This window comes from Martes martes (genome assembly GCF_963455335.1).
Source record: "Martes martes genome assembly, chromosome: 3".
Classification (NCBI taxonomy): Eukaryota; Metazoa; Chordata; class Mammalia; order Carnivora; family Mustelidae; genus Martes; species Martes martes.
In genome coordinates, this window is record NC_137890.1 from 85997797 (window position 1) to 86020786 (window position 22990).

General features: G+C 44.9%; 1 protein-coding gene across 1 annotated transcript; it reads left to right on the forward strand.

Moving 5' to 3' along the window:
- The first annotated feature begins 744 nt into the window (after window positions 1–744).
- On the forward strand, window positions 745–22990 carry AMMECR1L (AMMECR1 like). Its single transcript, XM_080798911.1, has 8 exons — window positions 745–881; window positions 2428–2536; window positions 11769–12213; window positions 16088–16198; window positions 16509–16623; window positions 17452–17542; window positions 18962–19058; window positions 20750–22990. The coding sequence occupies exons 3-8, from the start codon at window positions 11807–11809 to the stop codon at window positions 20859–20861; spliced, it is 933 nt and encodes a 310-aa protein (XP_080655037.1). The 5' UTR covers window positions 745–881; window positions 2428–2536; window positions 11769–11806; the 3' UTR covers window positions 20862–22990.

The window sequence follows — 22990 nt, forward strand, 5'->3', positions numbered from 1 at the left end:
TACGCGGCTCTGAGCTGCCCCGTTCCTGGCTGCTTTTGAAGGCGGCGGCCGGGTCGCGTGAGGCAACATGAGGCGTGGGCGCTTGCGGGGGGTTAGGGCCGTGGGCAGCTGGGTGACGGGTGCTAAGGCGGGCGAGGGCCAGGCGGCAGGGCCGGAAACCCCAGCAGGGCCCCGGCGCCTACAACGCTGCCCTCCCGGGCCCGCACGAAATCTCCCGGAGCGTTGCACGTCCGTTCGCAGAGGCCGGGCGGCCCGGCGTGCACTGCGCCGGCCGGCCGTGCGGGTGGCTTAGCGGGCGGAACGTGGCACTCGGATATGAGGCGGGCCACCGGGCGCCTCCGCATCGGCTCCGCGACTACCCTTTTATTCCAACTGCCTGGGACGCGGCCCCACGAATGGAAAGCAGCCCTCTAAATTCAACCCCGTAGAGTCGGCGCCAGCCAATAAAGTGCGCGGACTCAGGCCACGTGACAGTAGCGGGGCGGTGCTCTGGCGGCTCCGGGATCTCTATGGTTTTCGCGGCTCGCTAGAGGGCGTGTGGTCCACTGGAGGACTCCCTACATTCTTCCTCCATTACCTCACTGCCTCCGGTGGCTGCTGGGATACTGGAGGACTCGGGTCCCGGCTAGACTCAGTCCTCCAGCAGCCCGGGGAATTCCTCTAGCAGTTCTTCCCTGCCGCCACCGCCGCCCCGCCGCTTCCTCCTCCGCCCGCCCGCCGGCCTTCTTCGCCCCGCCCCGTCCGCGCCGCGCGTCCGGCCCGCCCGCGGGCCCGCTTCTCTCGGGAGCCCCCACCCAGGCGCATGGCTCCATGAAGCAGGAGAAGAAGGCAGAGCGCGAGAGGTCCCGTCCACCCCAGCTGCGTCTGGGCCAGGAGAAAAGGTGGGAAACTCGGGCTGCGCCGCGCCCTCTTCCTCCTCCTTCCCCGCCGGGCCGGGCCTCCCTCGGGCTGCTGCCGCCGTGCCCGCCGGGCCTTCTCACCCCAGAGCGAGCGGAGGGGCCCGGAACGGGGTCTCTGGGGTCAGCGGCGGGGGTCCCGGGGCAGCGTGGGGGAGGGGCTGTCGGGTGGCGGGGGAAGAAGGCGAGCGGGGCCTGCGGGCCGCGTGTCCCCGCCGAGGGCAGGGGGGTCGGGAGGCATTGCTGGGGAGGGGTAGGCGGACGCTCCTGCCCTGGGCCGCGAGGTGAGGTGAGGCGAGGCCAGGCGAGGCTCCAGCTCCTTTCTGCACTCCCTCCAGGAAACAGTCTCGGGTCTATGTAAAGTTTGGTGGTCTCCGGCGCCGCCTGGCGGCCCCCACCCACTGTCCCGCCGCCCCCTCCCCCGCCCGGCGTCTGGATTCCACCCCCGCGGCTCGGCCCTCGGTGCCCTACCCGTCGCTCTGGCGTCTCCCCAACTCCCCCCAGCGCCTCGTACTCTCTTTCCCCACCCCTTTTTTTCTTACCTTTCACCTTTCTCTCTGCCTGCTTTGCCCCTCCCTGCTCCGGCCTCCTTGCCCACTCTGTCTCGTCCTTTTCTTGCCTAACTCTCTTTTCACGCGCACGCTTTTTCTCCTCTTCCTCTTCTCTTTTTTCCAAGCCCCACCCTCACTCTCTGCTTCCTTATCCACCCATAGCCCCATTTCCATTACCTCTTCACCTTAAACTCTTTGGGTTTTATGCCTCTCTCTCCTTTCCGGGCTGTGGGTTTTGCCCTTCATTCCTTGCCCTCCTCCCTTCCCTGTCCTGATCTGAACTCCTCACTTTGCCACACTCCCTTACCCTCATCCCTCTGGGCCTATCCTCTTTCACTGCCCTCTCCTTGGATAGTGTGGGTGGGGCTTGGAGTCTCCTGTTTACATCTTTGGGAATAGCTTAATTCTCTACTACTGCGAGGTGGGGAGAGTTGTTGAAGAGATCATGAGGAGATTCGTGCAAAACTAGTAGGAAGGATGGATGACTCTTACCAACAATTATCATGTCCACCTGGGGTGACAAGATGGCCTGTCCTCAGGACCCTAGCATGCTGTCCAGTAATTCTTCAACACCATCTTTGCAGAGGATTTGGGAATGTGCTTGTATTCTGAAACCAGTGGAGGGCCTTGAAATGGTATATCTTGGCCTGAGAGCAAGTTTTGATCTAAATTAGTGGTGGAGAAGTTTTAATGTGTGTCTCGTGTTCAGGTTCAATAAAACCTTTGATCCTCAGTGTCCTCCCTTGGTGATGACGCCAAGGATGAGGTGATTCAGTGCATGGGACTGCCATTGCTACCTTATATTTAGATTTGGAAATGTTTTGAAGTAGGGAGAGCTTGTTCCTAGCTGTTGTTTTCTTTTTCTTTTTTTTTTTTTTTCCTAGAAATTGCTCAATGGAGTTGTAATTTTTCAAAAACCGTATCTTACCTCTGGACTGCCTTGATTTTGTTCATTCGCTGCACCTGCATTTCTGTCTTAGGTACAGGAAGAAGGAATGGAATCGGAAGGAAGAAAGTTCATTTCAGAGACAAAATAACTCCTCTCCTCTGTTATAGCTGTTCCCTGGCAATACAAACTATCTGCTTTCAGTGAGTATTACCTTGACATATTTAGAATGTTTAGAACTTGTTGCTGTTGTTGGTTTTAGTCCTGTGCTAGGACATTAGGATGTAGGTTTACTTTCTCACTTGTATTTTTCTGTTTCCTTGAGAAGGTTCTAATACTAATGAATTTCCTTCTGCTTGCTCTTTTAAAGTAAATTTGTAAAGACAAGTTTATTTTCCATAATCCCAGTAGAGTGACCTAGATAGTGATGTAGTATTACACTTATCCTTTACGTTGTTAAAAGTCCATAAGGTCTGGCTCCCTCCCTTCCCAAGTTACTAATTTTTAAGACAATCAAAGATCAAAACTCTGAGGTTAATGCAGCTCCTAATCAAGGTCAGTTATTGGGTCTCTTCCATATGGTTATAATCTTCAGAGATTTTTGGAACATTTTGCCCTAAATCTGCTATGGTGATACTATTTTCCGGAAATTTTTTTATTACAGCTGCATCCCCTTGAGTTTATTAAATGTGGTTATGCAAACACTTGTAAGATAGTTTTTCACACTGCTTCACATCTTATTGGAGCCTTACAATCCCTCCGTGAGGGAGACGGGACAAATATTTTCATTTTACAAATGAAAGAACCAAGGCCCAAAAATACCTGGCACTTTGCCATAGATCACACTGTAAAGGGAAAGGAATCTAAAAACAAAACTTCTGACTCCTGTGTTTTTCTTTAAGCTAAGTTGAAATGAGAATATATAGTTCTGTGCATTTTTGTAAATCTGTAAGTTTTAAAAGCAGTTATATAGGTAGATCTGTATTTTGTGGGATCACTCTCATCCTAAGATCAAGTGTATTTTGCAGGGAAATTTTTCAAACAGCAAGTATTTGGATATGTGTATGTGTGTATCTTGAGGCTTCAAAAATATAAAAGTGATAGTTTGGAATGATTACCAGAATGTTTGTGGGTTTTTCATCTGACTATTTCTTGAAATAGTTACATAAGTAGGCCAGAATTACAGTTCAGGTGCCATTTTCCTACTCATACAATATAATTATTAAATTGAATTTCGGTTCAACTCTTCATCACGAAGGAAACGACAACCCATTCCCTTCTGTATAAAGCTTGATTTGAACAGACATCTGGACACTAGGTAATAACAAGAAAAACCAGAGACTCCTTTTTTTTTTTGCCTCTTTCCTACCTCCAGATCTATTTGTTAGAAGGTTATGCTCCCCAGTAAGTTGTTTTAAGCTTATCTTCAAAAGGTGAATCTAGATTTTGTTTTTTCATCTCCAGGCTTTTCTAGACATTTTAATCTGGTTATTGTTTGAGCTCTAACTACTTTGACACACAGAGGTTCCATTAGTACTCATATGTCAAGACTTCTACAATAAATAGAATATTTAGGAAGTTTCATCTTTTTTTGTGTGTGTATGTAAGCTTAAGAGAGGACTCTGGTAGATTAGAAGTGTGGGCACCTCAGACAGCCCAGTATTCATTCTCTGTATTTTCTGGCATCTCACAGTGGACAGATCAGTGGGTGATTTATTAGAAGCCATTGCTCTGCAAAAAGGAAAAGCATCAAGGTCATTAGAGTAATAATATCATGTTAGTGATATGATCTTTTAGACTACAATGTAGTTCTTAAAGATTTTATTTATTTGACTACAAGGTAGTTAATAGAATTTTGTTATGAGGGCATCTATTTCTCTAGAAATTTTAAGAATTTTAAGCTATTGTTCTTTGTAACATACCCTACCATAGTGGTAGTGTTAATAATACTAGACACTCTAATAAATAATAGTTATGTGTCAAGGAATGCTAGATGCTTTTCATGGCTTATTCATTGAATGGTCACAGATCATCCTCTGTGGTATCAGGAGCCTAAGTCCACAGAGATGTGACAACCCACCTGAGTTTGTGTAGCCAGTACGTGACAAGTCAAGAGTTAGAATTTGGGCCTAGACTATAATCCCAGAGCCTATGCTCTGTCCTCTGATGATGGGAGCTGCTCTGTGAAGATGTCAGTGAACTCGAGAAGCATGAGGGAGACCCAAAGCAAGGGAGGAAGGCCATCCTGCTCAGCCAGCCAGATCCATCGGGGTATCTTCACATCTTCCCCTCAATACTGGTCTCTATACCTTCTTTATAAACATTAGCAGTTTATGAGATAACATTTGTCCTAACTCCTGAAATAATAAATTATTTCCCAGGCAAATAATATTCCAGTGCGTAGCTCTTAAAGCATCCCATCATTCAAAAAAAAACCTTCTCAAATACAGTTTTAGAAGCTGGGTATGGCCTGTCAAAGGAAGGCCTTGAGCAAATCTAAAGTTAAATACCACCCAGGGCTAAGTCCAGGACTGACCAGTGACTAGTGTGTTTTAGCAAAGAAAGCAGCTATAAGCATAAATCAAGCCAAGACATTAATTTAAGGGATATCTGATCTAATTTTTAGAATGAATTGGCCACATTGGGTATCCATTTATCTATGAATTAAACCATTCCTTGGTTTGGGCTGAATAGAGTTGACATCAGTAAGAATACATACTAGTAATTCAGTTTCCTTCAGCTTCTAAGACACCTCACAGTCGGCACCTCACAGTAGAACCAAAGGTCTAAAGATTAGCTTGTGCTGTAAGCATTCTTTTTATAAAAAAGACAAACCAATGAAATAACTCGGAGATCTGTAGATAAGATTGTTGGCATGTGGGGCGCCTGGGTGGCTCAGTGGGTTAAAGCCTCTGTCTTCAGCTCAGGTCATGATTCCAGGTCCTGGGAACCAGCCGCATTGGGCTCTCTGCTCAGCAGGGAACCTGCTTCCCCGTCTCTCTCTGCCTGCCTCTATGCCTACTTGTGATCTCTCTCTGCCAAATAAATCAATAAAATCTTAAAAAAAAATTAAAAAGATTGTTGGCATGTATACTATATGCAGGGCACTGTATTAGGTGTTGTAAAAGAAAACACAAAAAGACCACCCAGCCTCTGAGACTAAAGGTAATGAGTTCAGCGCTGTCTGGAATTGAGGTGGCATGGTAAGCCACCCAGTGTGGAGCAACAGAGCACTGCTCAGGTTCCCCCACAGAGGAAAGAAGAGTTACCATCTTCTGTTATGGACCCTAATGAAGGTCAAGACCCCTTGACTGTTGCGTATCAGATAAAGGGCGTGGTTCCTTTTTCAACAGTAAACATGCTTCCCTATACTTGACACAGGTTAGGAGGTCCTGAAGGAAGAGGTAAAACTGTGATTCCTGTTACTTCTCCAGCTTTTGTGGAAGTATGGGTGTTGTCTCCATCTGGTGGAAATCTAGTTTTAACTTGTTCATTCTCATTGATTGGTCTAAAGTAGATAGGCAGTAGGAAAATGAAATCAATGCTGCTGGCTTTTTTATTTTTTATTATTTTTTTAAAGATTTTTTTGTTTTTTTTTTAATTTATTTATTTGACAGAGAGAGATCGCAAGTAGGCAGAGAGGCAGGCAGAGGGAGAGGGGAAAGCAGGCTCGCCGCTGAGCAGAGAGCCTGATGTGGGGCTCGATCCCAGGACCCTGAGATCATGACCCGAGCCGAAGGCAGAGGCTTAACCCACTGAGCCACCCAGGCATCCCATTGCTGGCTTTTTTAAAGTGGCCCTCAAGAGGCACCTGGGTGGCTCAGTGGGTTAAGCCTCTGCCTTCGGCTCAGGTCATGATCGCAGGGTCCTAGGATCGAGCCCCGAATCGGGCTCTGTGCTCAGCAGGGAGCCTGCTTCCTCCTCTCTCTCTCTGCCTGCCTCTCTGCCTACTTGTGATCTCTGTCAGATAAATAAATAAAAATCTTTAAAAATAAATAACTAAATAAAGTGGCCCTCAAGAAGCGCCTGGGTGGCTCAGTGGGTTAAGTGTCTGACTCTTGATTTTGGCTCAGGTCATGATCTCAGGGTCCTGGGATGGAGCCCCACATCAGGCTCCATGCTTTGCATGGTGTCTGTTTGTCCCTCTCCCTCCAAACCTCCCCCTGTATGTGTGTGCACACACTCTCAAATAAATAAAATATTTTTTTAAAACAATGGCCCTTGAGGCACCTGGGTGGCTCAGTTGGTTAAGTACCTGCCTGCTTTGGGCTCAGGTCATGATTGCAGGTCCTGGGATTGAACCCTGCGTTGTGCTCCTTTCTGAGCAGGGAGCCCACTTTGCCCTCTCCCACTTCTGCCGTTCCCCCTTCTTGTGTGCACTCTCTGTGTCAAATAAAAAATATCTTTAAAAAAAAGAAATGGCCCTTGAGTTTAGCTTTGAAAGAGTAAACCAGCTAAAGGCTTAGAAGGGTCTCAGTGATATATGTGTTTATAAAGGTGGTTGATGTGTTCAGTGCTGTCTGGGATTGAGGTGGCAGGGTAAGCCACCCAGCCCAGAGCAACAGAGGAAAGAAAAGTTTTTATACCCGATTCCAATTATTTCAGGCGAACCGACTTCATAGTATCCACTCAGGAACTCCTATATCAAAGTACCATTGTTGGTAGTTTACATGAAGTTTGGGGGAAGGGTGAGAACAAATGCACATGCAGCTTTAGAAAAGGTAGAGTGTGTCATTAGGAGTAATTTGTTTTTAACTGGTTAGTCTGTTGTATTGAAATGCTGTTCTGAGTTCTCTTAGGCTGTACTCTCAGAAGCTCAGCTTTTGGAGAAACCAATATGTCTTAGGTCATTGGAGGGCAGTCCTGGGAGCTGAGTTGGGGACTGCTTAGTTGTGGTGAGATGGCTCACTTTGTTGGAGTAGGATTAAAAGAACCTTAAAGGGAAAGTTACATTTTTGTTGTTGTTGTTTTAAGATTTCATTTGTCAGAGAGAAAGAGTGCACAAGCAGAGGGAGCAGCAGGCAGAGTGAGAAGCAGGCTCCCTGCTGAGCAAGGAGCCCCATACAGGACTCCATCCCAGGACCCTGCTATCATGACCTGAGCCAAAGGCAGACACTTAACCAATTGAGCCATCCAGGGGATCCCTCAAAGAGAAAGTTTTGATCAAATTGGTAGACAGGGTTTATAATCTAAATAAGTATTTACTAACTGCACTCTCATTTCCTTCACATTCTTCACCTGTAAGTCACTCATTATTTGCCTTAGGCCAACAGATAAGTAAAATATTGGCCTCCTTAAAAACATGTCTTCAGGGGCGCCTGGGTGGCTCAGTGGGTTAAAGCCTCTGCCTTCGGCTCAGGTCATGGTCTCAGGGTTCTGGGATTGAGCCCCACATCGGGCTCTCTGCTCAGCAGGGAGCCTGCTTCCTCCTCTTTCTCTCTCTGTCTGCCTCTCTGCCTTCTTGTGATCTCTGTCAAATAAATAAAATCTTTAAAAAAAACAAAAAAACGTCTTCAGGGCGCTTGGATGGCTCAGTCAGTTAAACGACAGTCTACGGCTCAGGTCATAATCCTGGAGTCCCAGGATCAAGTCCCGCATCAGGTTCCCTGCAGAGCAGGGAGTCTGCTTCTCCCTCTGACCCTCCCCCTTCTCATGCTCTCTCCCTCTCTCATTGTCTCTCTCTCAAATAAAGTCTTCTTTTAAAAAAAAGTCTTCATAATAATTCAGTAAGCGGAGAGACAGAGTGAGTATGTAGGCTATAGTTGAAATAAGGTTGGCCATATGTTAAAAATTATAAAACTGGCTCTTGGTCCATCATACTGTTGACTTTGTGTTTGAAATTTTTGTAGATTTAAATTTAGGGAGCAAGTTTTTGAAGAAATACGTTATAATTTTGATGCAAAGAGTCTTTAACACCACCTTTGGTCATTAATTGAGAATATCGGTTGAATTATTTGCTTAGTGGCCTCCAGAGAAATGCTTGGGCCTAAGGAGCCACAAGATTTGGGTTGGTTCTATTCAGTTCAAATCATAGTTTAGGAGGGTGTGGGGAATTGTTAAATGTAGTCACTTGGTATCTGTTGGCGATCATGCTCAGCTGCAGATCGGTGCTAGTATGTGGTGCACAGGCAGAATCTTCGCCTGCCTTGGCATGGTTTGACAGTCCTTGCTGTTGCTCCATTGTGGGATGTTTCTCCAGTCGGGCGGCTGATGACACCTGCTGAGGAGCACCTGAGTTGCCATCTCATGACACTAAGTTCTTCCTTCAGGTGTGCTTTGGGGTAATGAGAGTGAGGAGACATTTCTTTTTTTAACTGTGGTGTTTCATCCCTTCTCTTTGCTGCTTTGAACTTTGGGGCTTTCTGGAGAGCCTGTGAAAACTCCAGCTCTCTATAGAGAGAGTCCTGCTGCTTCATTCAGCGACATGTGTCTTGGGGTACCTGGGTGGATCAGTTATTAAGCGTCTGCCTTCAACTCAGGTATCCTGGGATTGAGCACCCCATTGGGCTCCCTGCTTATCGGGAATCCTGCTATGTTCCTAATCTCGCTCTGTCAAATAAATAAAATCTTTAGGGCGCCTGGGTGGCTCAGTTGGTTAAACAGCCACTTTTAGCTCAGGTCATAATCCCAGGGTCCTGGGATCGAGCCCCACATCGGGCTCCCTGCTCAGCGGAGAGCCTGCTTCTCCCTCTCCCTCTACCTGCCGCTCTGCCTACTTCTTGTGCTCGCTCGCTCTCTATCAAATAAATAAAATCTTCAAAATTAATTAATTTAGCCCCCTGCAAGGTAGAAAGTCAAGAGGCCAGTGACATCCACTTCAGACTAATGGCAGTGGCAGGGGCACTGATCATTTTCAGGGTTGTGGCTTAAGATGTTGGCTTTGGGCATAGGTCATTTTTTAGGCCATTTTGTTTTATTATTTATTTTTAATTTGTTTAGTAATCTCTGTACCCAACGTGGGGCTTGAACTCAGAATCCTGAGATCAAGAGTTGCATGCTGTTCCAATTGAGGCAGCCAGCGCCCCTCCTGCTCCGTTTTTATTGACAAGATTCTGTGAACTATTAAGTTAGTTTTAGTATACCCTTGAATATAATTCAGTGTAATTCAAGCCCTTGGGAAATGACTGAATCCAGTGGGTATTACTGGCAGGCCTCATCTTCTCTGGGACTTGGTGGAAGGACCCAGGCCTTGGAGGCTGACAGACTGTGGTCCAAATCCTAACTCTGCCACTTAGTGGCAGTTCGATTTGGGGCAAGTTATCTTGCTTCTTAAGTGCAAGGTTCCTCTGTAAAGTAATAGTAACATCGTCTGCCTTGCTGAATGGTTTCGAGGATTCAGTGTAATATTTAAAGCGTACCTGTTGAGAGCAAGCACTGATCTAAGTGCTAAGTACGTAGCGGGAGTCCTGGCCCTCTAGGATTTCCATCCTAATGGGGCAATGAAACATGAGCCCAAGTGATAAGAGCAGCTAGATATATTGCCACCTACTAGGTATCAGGCACTGTTTCAAACACTTTATGCATATTAAACTAATTTAATTCTCCTAAAACCCCAAGAGGCAAGTAGGAAGTACTATTGTTATTCCCATACTGAGGAAACTGAGTCATAGAGAGCTTGATCCCGGAGGAATCAGAATTTGAACAGACCATTTGGCTCTGGAGGCAGCATTTTTAACCCAAGAGAGTTCTCCCTCTTTTAACAGTCTAAACAAGAAAGACAGCAACATCCACACTCAGAAACAAACATGTCATTGGTGGTGGTGGGGGGTGGTTATTAAGTACCTAAGGCTTTCTCAAAAAGAAACCTGTGTCAAGCCAGACATTGAAGTATACAAACTATTATCGCTCAGCTACAAGCAATTTTCATCTCACTAAGAATTGCCCTAAGTACAATAGTAGTATTTTGTTATGGATCAGCATATATCAAGAACAAAAATAGGGGCACCCGGGTGACTAAGTCACTTAAGTGTCTGCCTTCAGCTCAGGTCATGATCCCAGGGTCCTGGGATCAAGTCCCACATAGTTCTCCCTGCTCATTGGACAGACTGCTTCTCCCTCTCCCCATGCTTGTGTGTTCTCTCCCTCTCTCTTTCTTCTCTCTCTGTCAAATAAATAAATGAAATCTTTAAAAAAAAAAAAAACCTTGTGAATTTTTTGTATTTCATTCAGCCTAAAGTGACAGCTTATTTGTGTAGAAATAATGGCTTTGCAGATGGGCATGTAAATATCTAATTTGATTTAAAAGGTTGTAGAATTTACAACCAAAATACTATATTATAGAGCAGTGCGTAAAAAGGCAAATTATGTGTTGTTTTTTTTAAAGGCAATTATGTGTTATATGTCCAAATCACAGAGAGATTTAAGTGTGCTTTTCTCTCAAGTCAGCAGAATTTTACAAACTTTGGTATTATTGACATTGAAATAATTAGGATCTATTTTCCTGATTCTGTTGAATCAGAGAAAGAATCTTGGTTGTGTTATAACTGTCCATTTTTACCTTAGGCTGTTTAAGAAAAAACAGTAAAAAAAAATTCCTTCCTTCCATTTACATCATCAGATGGGGTGTTCTGGTTTCCTGGCCCATCCGCTGCCACACATTGTTAAGCTGAGTGGCTTTGCATGCATCTGCCTTGCTGTGACAGGGAGGAAATGGCTACCTCACAAAAGGCCTGTGAAGCTTGGGTCATTTGTGTGAATAAAGGTTCCTACTAGGTTGTAGCTTTTTTTGAATTGGGGTTTTGAAAGTATAGAGAGATGTGTAGACATTGGAGTGAGTTCAGAGAACCAAAGAAAATGAGCAAGGCATTGGAGAATGAGAGCTGTGAGGATGGAAAGGTGGGAGCCTTGTGTTGGAAGGTGTGCTCTTTTCAGAATGGCAGCTAACTGCTTTTCGTATTCACTCGGGTCTAGGGCTGAAATCACAGATTTAGGTTAGTAATGAGTAAAATGCTGAAAAGATGTGGTTAACGAGGAGAAGCATGAAGATTCCTCTGGGGCTCTTTAAAAATAGGGTGGTCTAATTTGGAGGCCCTAAAAGGTAGAGAACTGCAGTGATGACAAGTCTGACAGGTCCAGTGCTATCTTGCAATCTTGAAATGTCCTCGTGCAGCTCCACAATGGCTGCCACCTGCCTGCCCTTCTGCCCTAGGGAGTCCTGGGCAAGAGGGGCTGCTAGTTGCCTGCCTCCATCTGTGATGATCATAAGGCTTTATAGAAAAGGAAAAATAGTCCTTCTTTAGGAAAAGGTTAGATGTCCCTAGTCTGCAACTCAGGGTTTCTTCCAGTCATGCTGGTCCACAGCCTTTTGTGATCTGGTGACCTGGATGAGAAAAAGAATTTGGTGACTTTCTACATAGACGCTTTTCTTTTTTATTTTTGTTTTCTCCTTTTAACTAACCTTTTGAATTAATACGTAACTGTTCTCTTTTTGGTCAGGGTTCTGCAGCATTCCAGACCTCAAGCACTGAATCAGGATGGGAAAAAGACGTTGTGTTCCTCCACTTGAGCCCAAGTTGGCAGCAGGCTGTTGTGGGGTCAAGAAGCCCAAGTTATCTGGAAGTGGAACGCATAGTCACGGGAACCAGTCCACAACTGTCCCCGGCTCTAGTTCAGGACCTCTTCAAAACCACCAGCATGTGGATAGCAGCAGTGGTCGGGAGAATGTGTCGGACTTAACTCTGGGACCTGGAAATTCTCCCATTACACGAATGAATCCCGCATCGGGAGCGCTGAGCCCTCTTCCCCGGCCCAATGGAACTGCCAACACCACCAAGAATCTGGTGGTGACTGCAGAGATGTGCTGCTACTGCTTTGACGTCCTCTACTGTCACCTCTATGGCTTCCCACAGCCACGACTTCCTAGATTCACCAATGACCCCTAGTGAGTAAATCAGTCAGGTGCAGGGGACATTAAGAAAGCCATGATGCTGTCTTTTTTGAATTGTTCTCTTGAGAGAGTCTGGCACTTATAAAAAGCTTTAGTATCATTCAGGCAGAGGATAATGAGAAATGTCTAGACAATATCTAGAACAATACCTGGATTCAGTAACAGAAGAGGTCTAGGTTACACTTGGCAGAGGTCTAGGTTTGTTTTTAAGCTAATATTGTAGAAATTAGGATTTTCTTCTTGGTTCTTCTTTTGGTTTGTTGGTTTATATTGCAGTGGGTAGGTGATTCAACCTCTTGAGTGGAGATACCACACATAACATCATTGTGGACCCAGGTGTTGGAAGTCCAAGTGAATTGGAAGTGTCTGAGGGCCAGGCTAGAGAATAGGAGCTCATTTAGTGGGAGCTGTGATGCTCTTAATAAGAGTCCCTCACTTTGTTCATCAGTAATCCCATGGTGATCCCACATGGCTACTCACACCCCACCAAGAATGTCAGAATCTGCTTTACTGTTTTTACCTCAAGACTCCATCATTTTTGTCCCGAACTGGTATCAGTGATTTAAACGGAGTGTGTATAAAGTGAAGTAATCCATGCCTGTGTTTTCTCCTTCCACAGAATTGGAAGTAACTCTGAGCTACCTGGCCTTCTTTCCTTCCTTTTCTTTTTTTTAATTTAAATTTTAGAGAGCTAACATACAGTGCAATATTGGTTTCTGGAGTAGAATTCAATGATTCATCATTTACATACAACCCCAGTGCTCATCATAACAAGTGCCCTTTTTTTTATTTTTAAAGATTTATTTATTTTTTGTAGAGAGAGAGAGAGCATATGAGCAGGGGGAGGTGCACACGGAGAAGGAGAGAGAATCTCAAGCAGACCCAAGCAGAGTCTGACAAAGGGCTCAGTCTCACAACCCTGAGATCATGACCTGAGCCAAAACCAACAGTCCGATACTTAGCCACCTGAGCCACCCAGGTACCCCACAATTGCCCTCCTTAATACCCATCACCCATAGGGACACCTTGGATGGCGCAGTTGGTTAAGTTTCTACCTTCTGCTCAGGTCATGATCCATGGTCCTGGGATCAAGCCCCATGTCAGGCTTCCTGCTCATTGGGGAGCCTGCTTCTCCCTATCCCTCTGCTGCTCCCCCCTGCTTGTGCACGCACTCTCTCTCTCTCTCTTTAATAAGTTAAAAAAAAATTTAAATACCATTTTAAAAAAATTTTTTTTAACTTATAAGACCCATTCTCCCATCCACCTCCATCCATCAACCTTTAGTTTGTTCTGTACCATTAAGAGTCTCTTAAAGCTTGTTTCTCTCCTTTTTTTTGTCCCTTCCCCATATGTTCATCTGTTTTCTTTCTTAAATTCCACATATGAGTGAAATCATAACAGTATTTGTCTTTCTCTGACTGACTTATTTCACTTAGCATAATACACTCTAGCTTCAGCCACGTCATTACAAATGGCAAGATTTCGTTCTTTTTGATGGCTGAGTAATATTCCATTGCATATAATATATATCACATCTTTATCCGTTTGTTAGTCAGTGAACATTTGGGTTCTCTCCATACTTTGGCTGTTGAGATAGATAGATGTGTGTGTGTGATATAAATTTTTTAAGGTTTTTTTTTTTTAATAAGATTATTTATTCATTTATTTGACAGAGAGCACAAGCAGGCAGAGAGAGAGGAGGGAAGCAGGCTCCCTGCTGAGCAGAGAGCCCAACGCGGGGCTCGATCCCAGGACCCCGGGATCATGACCCGAGCTGAAGGCAGAGGCTTTAACCCACTGAGCCACCCAGGCGCCCCTTAAAATTTTATTTTTTTTTTAAATATATTTTTTTTAAATTTATTTATTTGACACAGAGAGAGATCACAAGTAGGCAGAGAGGCAGGCAGAGAGAGAGGAGGAAGCAGGCTCCCTGCTGAGCAGAGAGCTTGATGCGGGGCTCGATCCCAGGACGACGCTGGGATCATGACCTGAGCCGAAGGCAGAGGCTTTAACCCACTGAGCCACCCAGGCGCCCCAAGATTTTATTTTTAACTAATCTCCATATGTAACTTGGGGCTGGAGCTCACAACCCTGAGATCAAGAATCTGTTCCTCTGACCCATCCAGCCAGGTGCCCCTGAACTGGCTTTAAAAGAACACTGAAGAGATGCTTTTGGAGCATTCATTGACCTAAGATCACTCATTCATTCAGCTGTTAATGCCATATTGGAGCAATGCATAGCCCCACTGGTCAGGGAGTGGAGAAGATATGAAGAAAAAGTCCTCACTTTTGGGAGACTTACCAAGTTGGCAAATCACACACACAAAGCTAAATAATGTGTTATGGCACACTAGACAGAAGTAGAGGGAAAGTTACTCCTGTGCAATTGTGTCAGAGGAAAGAATATGTAGAGAAATGTGGTAACTTTTTAGGGACATACTGCCATGGGATACCATGGTCAGAAAATTCTTGACTGAACAGGTAGAGATTCTAAGCCTTGATCCTTATGGGATCAGGTGTGTCCCATGCAAGAGAGGGATGTGGACTTGGAAGAGTAGGTGTGGCTGCAGTGTTGTAGGGAATGGGCTGTTGTATTCAGGGATTTATATTTCCATCGTGCAGACAGTGAAATTCTTGAGGGTTTTTGGGTTTGTTTTTTTTTTTAAGATTTTATTCATTTATTCACAAGTAGGCAGAGAGTCAGGCAAAGAGAGGAGGGGAAGCAGGCTCCTCGCCGAGCAGGGAGCCCGATGCGGAGCTCGATTCCAAGACCCTGAGATCATGACCCAAGCCGAAGGCAGAGGCTTTAACCCACTGAGCCACTCAGGCGCCCCTTCTTGAGGGGTTTTGAGTAGGTTTGGGGACAAAAACTTTCATGCTGTTTAGGTGTGTACTGGAAGGAAAAGATAGGCAGCAGATCTGCTTAGTAACAGTGACCAAAGTAGATAGCTTTAAAATTTTAAGTTGATTTTTTAAAGTATTTTGCTCAGTCTGAGAAGTAAAGGCATAGGAGTACAGAGGAAATACCAGGATGAAGAGACAGCTTTGTAACCTGTTTATAAAAAATTCTGTTACTTCTAGTCTGATGTAGCTTGACAGTGACGACGCATGACTTTGGCCAAGAAGTAGAAGGTCATAGCTTCTAGGGGCGCCTGGGTGGCTCAGTGGGTTAAAGCCTCTGCCTTCGGCTCAGGTCATGGTCTCAGGGTCCTGGGATCGAGCCCCGCATCGGGCTCTCTGCTCAGCGGGGAGCCTGCTTCCTCCTCTCTCTGCCTGCCTCTCTGACTACTTGTGATCTCTCTCTGTCAAATAAATAAATAAAATCTTTAAAAAAAAAAAAAAGAAAAAGAAAGTGATAGCTTCTAATAACAGGCTTTCTTGCAGAGACATTGTTTTTTTCCCCCAAACATTTAAGAGCAGGACAAGGGGCAGAGATAATTAGGGGAGTAATGGGGGGTTGCAGGAATGGGAGGAAGGTATGCAGGCCCAGTGTCAAGTAACTGGGGAAGATGGACACTCCTAAAAATAGAGTAAAGAAAAGGAGAAAGACTTGGAAAATTAGAAGTTGAGTGCTGGCCAGAGGGAAAGGAAAGTAGCACAGACAAGTCAAAGTGAATTAAAAGTATCAGCAAGGATCATAGGAAGGGCTGCACAGAGCTCCTTTCTTCACACTGTCTTACTGTGGTCTCCCCTGTCTCTCCATCCAGAGACTACACAGTCCCAGAAAGGCAGAGTCCTTCAGATAGCCACAACTCACAAAACAGTCCTTTTGGGGAATAACAGAAATGAATGGGGCAAAAAGCAAAGGTTTTGTTCCTACCCATGATTGATTTGGGGCTGGAGAATGTTTTTTGTTTTGCTTTTGTAGTCCGCTCTTTGTGACATGGAAGACAGGGCGGGACAAGCGGCTTCGTGGCTGCATTGGGACCTTCTCAGCCATGAATCTTCATTCAGGACTCAGGGAATACACGTTAACCAGGTAATGACACCAGACATAAGCTCTATAGATAAATTGGCTAGAATTGAAACAACTGCCTGACTTTATTTCTTCTAAATGGTAAAGTTTCAGTGTTCTCTTTTTGGTAATCAGGGTGTATGGGGGCTTTAATCTGGTGAGTCACTTAGCTGTTCAAGTGTAGACAGTTAATAGCATCAAGTTATTTTTAGCATATTAGTGTGGATAGATAATCAATATTCTCTGCTTAGCTCAGGATTCATAAATTTTCGGGCACATAATGTTGGCTCTCGGCTCCAGAGCAGCCTCACTTATGTTTTCTGTCCCCCTCCAGTGCACTTAAGGACAGCCGATTTCCCCCCCTGACCCGAGAGGAGCTGCCTAAACTTTTCTGCTCTGTCTCCCTCCTTACTAACTTTGAGGATGCCAGTGATTACCTGGACTGGGAGGTGAGAACAGCCGCATTTGGAACTCTGCATCTCTCGTTGCATTTGGGTTCGGGTTAGTACATGGTAATGTATCTCCTTTATTGAGAAGAGGGTACAAGAATGTTAAAGCTCAGTTTGGAAGCAACTGGGGGCCATATAGGTGATAGGAAAGCTGCTGTGATCTTAGAAGTGGGAAGAAATGTGAAGTCTTTCTTTTCCTGTGTCTTCCCAGTCCACTCCTGTTCCATAGCCTTCTCCCCCATCTAATAGGATATGATACTGGGGATAAAGAGAGCATTCCAGATCCCTCTTGTAAGCCCTTGAGTAAGAGTTGTGCAGAGTCATGAGCCTAGATCAAAACCCTGTGGTATGTTTTTTGTTTTGTTTTGTTTTTAAGATTTTATTATTTGATGGAGAGATCACAAGTAGGCAGAGAGGCAGGCAGAGGGAGAGGGAGAAGCAGGCTCTCCGCTGAGCAGAGAGCCCGAAGCGAGGCTTGATCCCAGGTCCCTGAGATCATGACCTGAGCTGAAGGCAGAGGCTTTAACCCACTGAGCCACCCAGGCACCCCAAAACCCTGTGGTATGTTTAATGGAATAGATTAAAGATGGAATAGTTCAGATTATTGGATAAGTGGTTGAGAGAATTTATTTCTACAACCCTCATACTTGGAGAGCTGAAATTACTTTGGCTTCTATACGTGAGGCAGAGTTAGGCATGAAAAAGGAGAAGGTTCTCCTTTTTTCAGACTTGGATAGAGCTGGTCAGGGGACAGTGTCAATTAAATGTGGTTGCCTAAAGTTCCATTAGAGTAAGTAAATGCTCTTTATTTGGTTATTTCTCCTGTAGGTAGGGGTCCATGGGATTCGAATTGAATTCATCAATGAAAAAGGCGTCAAACGTACAGCCACATACTTACCTGAGGTTGCTAAGGAACAAGGTGAGTTTTACAAATGGAATTTCAATGAAGGATACTATTCAGTGTCACCAGTTAAAGGCAGGAAGGTGGCATTTATTGTCTTTCAGCCCAACTGCAACAAAGAATGGGTGTCTTTCTTCCTCTTAGTGTCTATCAAAGTTTTATAAAATGAGAAATAAACTCCCAAAATATGCAGGAGCTGGGGAAGAAAAGGGATAAAGACTTCCCTTACCCTCTTGTTTCACTTCCTCTCAGTGAAAAGTTTTATTCCTTGGCCCCCAAAACTAGAGGTAATTGTAGCAAAATTCCAGCAATCAATTGGACCATATTATAGAGTCCTTTGTAAAGGGAAGTTGTCCATATCAGTGGGTTTGGAATTTTTGATCATTAATTATTAGACAGCGTTAAAAGGCAAAACATAATCTTCTCTATATTTGGAAGAATACCTTTCAGTGTTGCTTGTGTGCTCTGTGATATGTAACCCAGTTTCTTTTCTCTCTTCTCTTCATCCCTCTCACCCTCCCTTCCTCCTTTCCTGTCTGTTTTTGAAAATAACATGTAAAACACACAGTATTTATTGGGTGTAAACCGGGAATAAAGGGAAATACCCAGTTCAGTGTATCAGTGAACTAATTATTTGGAGAGTGATTGCCTTATTGGTTTCCATCATGATTGTGTTTAAACATCAAAAGCAGTGTGGATGTGGCATAAAAAGGAAGCCTTTTAGCCACTTTGAGGCCGTAAGTCTAACATTTTTGTACAAGAAGGGATACCATAAATATTTCCTAACAGTGAGATGTGGCGGTAACAATCAGATTACTTGTGCCTTTTGAAAATTGATTGGCAAAATTTAAAAATTGGGTGTAATTTAGGGGTTTCTCTTTGGTTTTCAGTTTTGATGTGTTTGGTTTTATCTATTAAAAACGTCCAGGAACAACACCATGATGTATGTGTGAACAACTTTCCTGTCCTTCATGAAGGATTGGCATCCTTCCTGCTGTCAGTTCTCTGTAATAGATAACAGGACTCCTAGAAATCATCAAAGTAAAGGAAGGCCACACAAAGACATACAGGCTGCAGAATTTGAATTCTCTCCTCTCACAGGACAGCCTTGGTTACCAGCACTAGACCAGCGGGCCAGTCTTAAGTTGAGACCATGTTTACTCCCAGATAATTATAGTGGGGTCACATCTGACAAGAAAGACACAAGAGCAGGGGGCCTGGGGACAGCCATTATGGTGTTTGTCCAGTTATCATCTCATGTCTCCGATTCTACTTGGATGTCATTGAGGCAGACGGCGCTCTAGGGATGTGGGGCCATTGTCCAGAGTTCCCCTTGACCCTAGCAGACCTGGCTGCTTCTCTTTTCTTGCCATTTGAGAACATACCCTACTCTTGTGTCATCGTGCACTGACCTCAGTGTGCCTCTCTTCTCCTCAGACTGGGATCAGATCCAGACAATAGACTCCTTGCTCAGGAAAGGTGGCTTTAAGGCTCCAATTACCAGTGAATTCAGAAAAACGATCAAACTTACCAGGTAACCCACTGTCTCATTTTCCTTGTCATTTTAATTTAGCTCGGGTTGGATGGAGGATACTTTTGATGGAAAGGACTAGAAAAAATTTTCTCCGCTAATGTCCCTAAGCTAAAGAGATCTGGGTCAGGTTTAAGCTGGGAGGAAGCAGTGGCAGCAAAGGCAAAGACTTCCCAGCGTCCTGGGCATCCCTGAAGCTGAGTTGATGGCAGAGCTGGAGCAGAGTTCAGGCCACGAGCAGGTGGTGGATGTCTTCGCCAGACCCACTGCTTGGGAGACGTAAGGGGGCAGACTGAGGTCAGGAATGAAGGCTGTCAGCGCAGAGGTCCAGGGTCAGTTGAAGTCACATGCAGTCAGGTGGCAGGGGATACAGGTGGCATGTTAATAGTGAGAGTTTTCACAGAGAGTTACAAGGAAACACTCCTCTCATTGGGGGAGGGTGCCTCAATGTAGTAGAATGCACACGGACTTGGAGTCTGAATCCCAGCTCCACCGCTGCTTAACTGTGTGACACCTGGGCCAGTTACTTACTCTGCCTCTCTGAGGGGGGAGGGGGACTTTCCTGTATGTAAGAGGTGAATGATAATGCCTGGGGGTTGTTTTAGAGTGTGGTAAGGTAATGTATGAAGAATTTCTAGCCCAGGGCCAGGCAATAATTATAGGTGGTCAGTAGATGTCAGTTCTTTTGCCATCCCTACTGAAATCGGAAACACTGAGAGGTTTAGCTTCTATGGGCTTCTGTGGGCCTCTGCTGGCCCCCTCATCTGTAAAATACTGAATAATCATATACTAACCTCACAGGTCTATTTGGAAGATAACCCAGTGTTTTTGAAATGCTTTGGATTCCAAAAAAAAAAGAAAAAACTTCAAATACAAAGCATTATTATTATTATTATTATTATAATTTATTTGAACAGCCATTTCCCTGTCAAAATTCAGGAATAATCACCTTGCAGTGGAGGAGTGATTACAGTGGGAAAGAGATGGCTCTGGGTAAGGATTGTCACACCCAGCTCCTGTGGTCTGTAGTAGGCTCCATAGGTTTGTAACACCCCATGCTTCGCATCCTGACTCATGGCTCTTTCCAGAGCAAAGCCAAAGTGCTATGAATTCTGTTCTGATGACCCTGTGATATGATATGGCATATTCATCTGGGAATTGAGACCCGTCCTATATAGCCCCAGGATCCTTTAACCTGCTTCATCAGAATTTGACCCAGAATTAGGTATCTGTGCCCCTTTTAGTTATAAATAACTTGTTTGTTGCTTTTCTGCAAATTGAGGTTGCATTTCTGTCAAATTTATCACATTTTATGCAGTAGATACACAGTTTGCACTGGGCATTGGTATAGCCATCTTCCAGTCTGCCACCCGTGTAATTTGACCTTGACATTCTTCATCCAGACCCCAGTAGCAGATTGCTTAAGAGCAGCCTGATAAGTAGTGTTTAAAGGTGGGATGTGTAGAAAATACATTCTCAGGGGTGAATTGTGATTGTGCTTTTTCATCTTGTTCATTTGTAATAACAACATTGTTTTCTTGTGCTGTCTTTCATTTTCTGTAAGTAAGATTGCTCTTGGTCTTCCATTTTTATTCTTTCAAAATGTGGAATAAGCTTTTGGTTTTCTCTGCTGAGTGACTTTACAGAACGAAGAGTTTGAGGTTCCTAATACCCTTTCCTGTTTCCTTATACAGGTACCGAAGTGAGAAGGTGACAATCAGTTATGCAGAGTATATTGCTTCTCGACAGCACTGTTTCCAGAATGGCACTCTTCATGCCCCGCCCCTCTACAATCATTACTCCTGACACACGGCTGCATGACCAGTCCCATCCCCCTGTGGCCACCAATGGCTATGACATCATTGGAGCAGATGCCTCCTCTTCCTGGTCCAGTTACTTCTATTACTGCACCATTTTATGATGCTAGCTTCCGTTGCCAAGTCTGCCTCCAGCTGACTGAGGCGGGGTGGGGTTATACTGAATGAAACAGAACTTGAGGGGCCCAAGCCTTATCTCAGCCTTTCCTCAATATGGGGTTCCGTTGGATTGGGGCTCCTCCATGACTAGTGAGAATTACTGTGTGGGTTCAGAAGACCCTTGGCATGCAGGTGCCACTGCTGATTTGCTGCCTCTGTGTTGGCCACACAGTGGAAGCCGGAATTGGTGGTTCACGAAGGCTTACCCCACACACACCCCTACAGCCTCCCCAGATCAAGTAGGTGTATTCCCCTGGCAGTCTGGGCAACGGAGACCAACAAGAAACATTTTTAGGTTGTTTTAAATTCCTTTTTTAAACTTCCAGTTTATTGCGTACCAAGAGTTGATCACAACCTCCATGCTTCATAAGTGGACGCCATGTTAGGGTTGAACGTGGGCACCATGAGTCCTCTGAGGCTCCTGGACAGAGACCCACATCAAGATCGGAAGCCCTTTGGATGGCGTTGCAGATCTCATTGCTCAATTAGCCTCGAAGGTTTTAATTCTCATCCCACTCTCAGTTGGATTTTCTGGCACTCTTCCTGCATTGAGTCTCCTGGTATTGAACAGAGCTCTGTGGTGTAGCCTGCTGAGGACTGGACTGGGATGCCCTTGGGAGGTCCTGAAATCATCGCTGCATGCAGTGAGAAAGGAGAGACCTCTTCCTTACCACCCGGCTACCTCACTCCTCTACTGGTAGCAGTGCCTATAGCTGGATCTAGGTTCTCAGAAGGCATAGGTTTTCCAACAAGCACCTGGGTTGGGCTTTAGAAGGACACATTGTCATAGGAGAGAATCCAGGGTCTCCAAGCTGTTTTTCTTTTCAGGCAAACATCCTGAGGGACCTTTAAGCAGAGGAGTTCCTTTGTCTAGTTTGCCTGGAGAAGTGGGAAGACTGTTGCTGTTTCAGTCCTTTCCAGGACTTTAGAACAAAGCAGTGTAATTAAACAAGATGAATCTTTATCTTGCCTAACATGCTGGGAATCTTCACCCCACCGTGGCAAAGTTCCAAATAGCTCATTTTATTCTAGGTCATTCAGACTTTCATGTGGCATATTTCCCCTCCCCATTGTTGCTGATTCCAAATAGCTGTCAGCAAGTTTCTCCTCCCTCTTGTCTATTCCTCCCTCATTTGGTGGCAGAGTTCATAGAAGCTGGGGACTTGGAAAATGCTTTGGAAATGTCACAGAGGCACTGCTGAAAAGATTCACAGGAAGAGGTGGCCAATTGGAAGAAAGGAACTGGAGGGTGATACACTGGTTTTCAACAACATGCTGAGAGAACTCTTGAAGTGGATTGGGTGTCAATCCGGTGAACACCATTGTTTTGATTTAATTTATTTTTTAAAGTTTATGTGGTGATGGTGTGGCTTTCCAAAATGGGCAAATATCCAAATCAAAAGAAATTTTGAGTTTTCTTCTGCCAGAAATGGGGGAGGAGAAGCAGGGACATAATCCAAGAAACGACACACTTGCCATTCTAGGTATTGCTGTCTCATTTCTTGGAAGAAATGGATGAGGGTGAGCAGATTTGCTTGGTACCATCCTCTGCTGTTCATGAGGATATGGAATGTGCAAGGGAAGTGGGCTGACTTCAGGATGCCCAGGTCAAGCTGCAACACCCTATCTTAACTGTTGTGCTGCGTTCTTGCATCCTGCCACTTTTCTCTTGCAAGGTTAATGAAAAAAAGCTTTTGAAGATGAAGGGATTGTTTCGTGATTTCCTGCTGCTGAGAATAATAAATGTCTTGTTTAACAAACAAATGTGACGATAGTTACTCTTAGGTGCCATGGATTGATGTCAGGGTGGTCAGCTCTGGACTAAACCACCCACCTCCAATTTGTACAACAGTATTGATACATAGGGCTACACTCATTACTGTTCAAGTGTTCTGTGTTAAAAGTTGTGTTTAATTTCTAAAGATTAAAAAAAGCAAAAAAATTGGTGCTAAACTTTCA

Bases quoted from the DNA above. Each gene is read 5' to 3' on its own strand.
- AMMECR1L (XM_080798911.1), top strand. From the start codon at position 11,807: ATGGGAAAAAGACGTTGTGTTCCTCCACTTGAGCCCAAGTTGGCAGCA. The intron at 16,199-16,508 runs GTAATGACACCA...GTCCCCCTCCAG, and splicing joins AGGGAATACACGTTAACCAG to TGCACTTAAGGACAGCCGAT. The intron at 19,059-20,749 runs GTAACCCACTGT...TTCCTTATACAG, and splicing joins AAAACGATCAAACTTACCAG to GTACCGAAGTGAGAAGGTGA.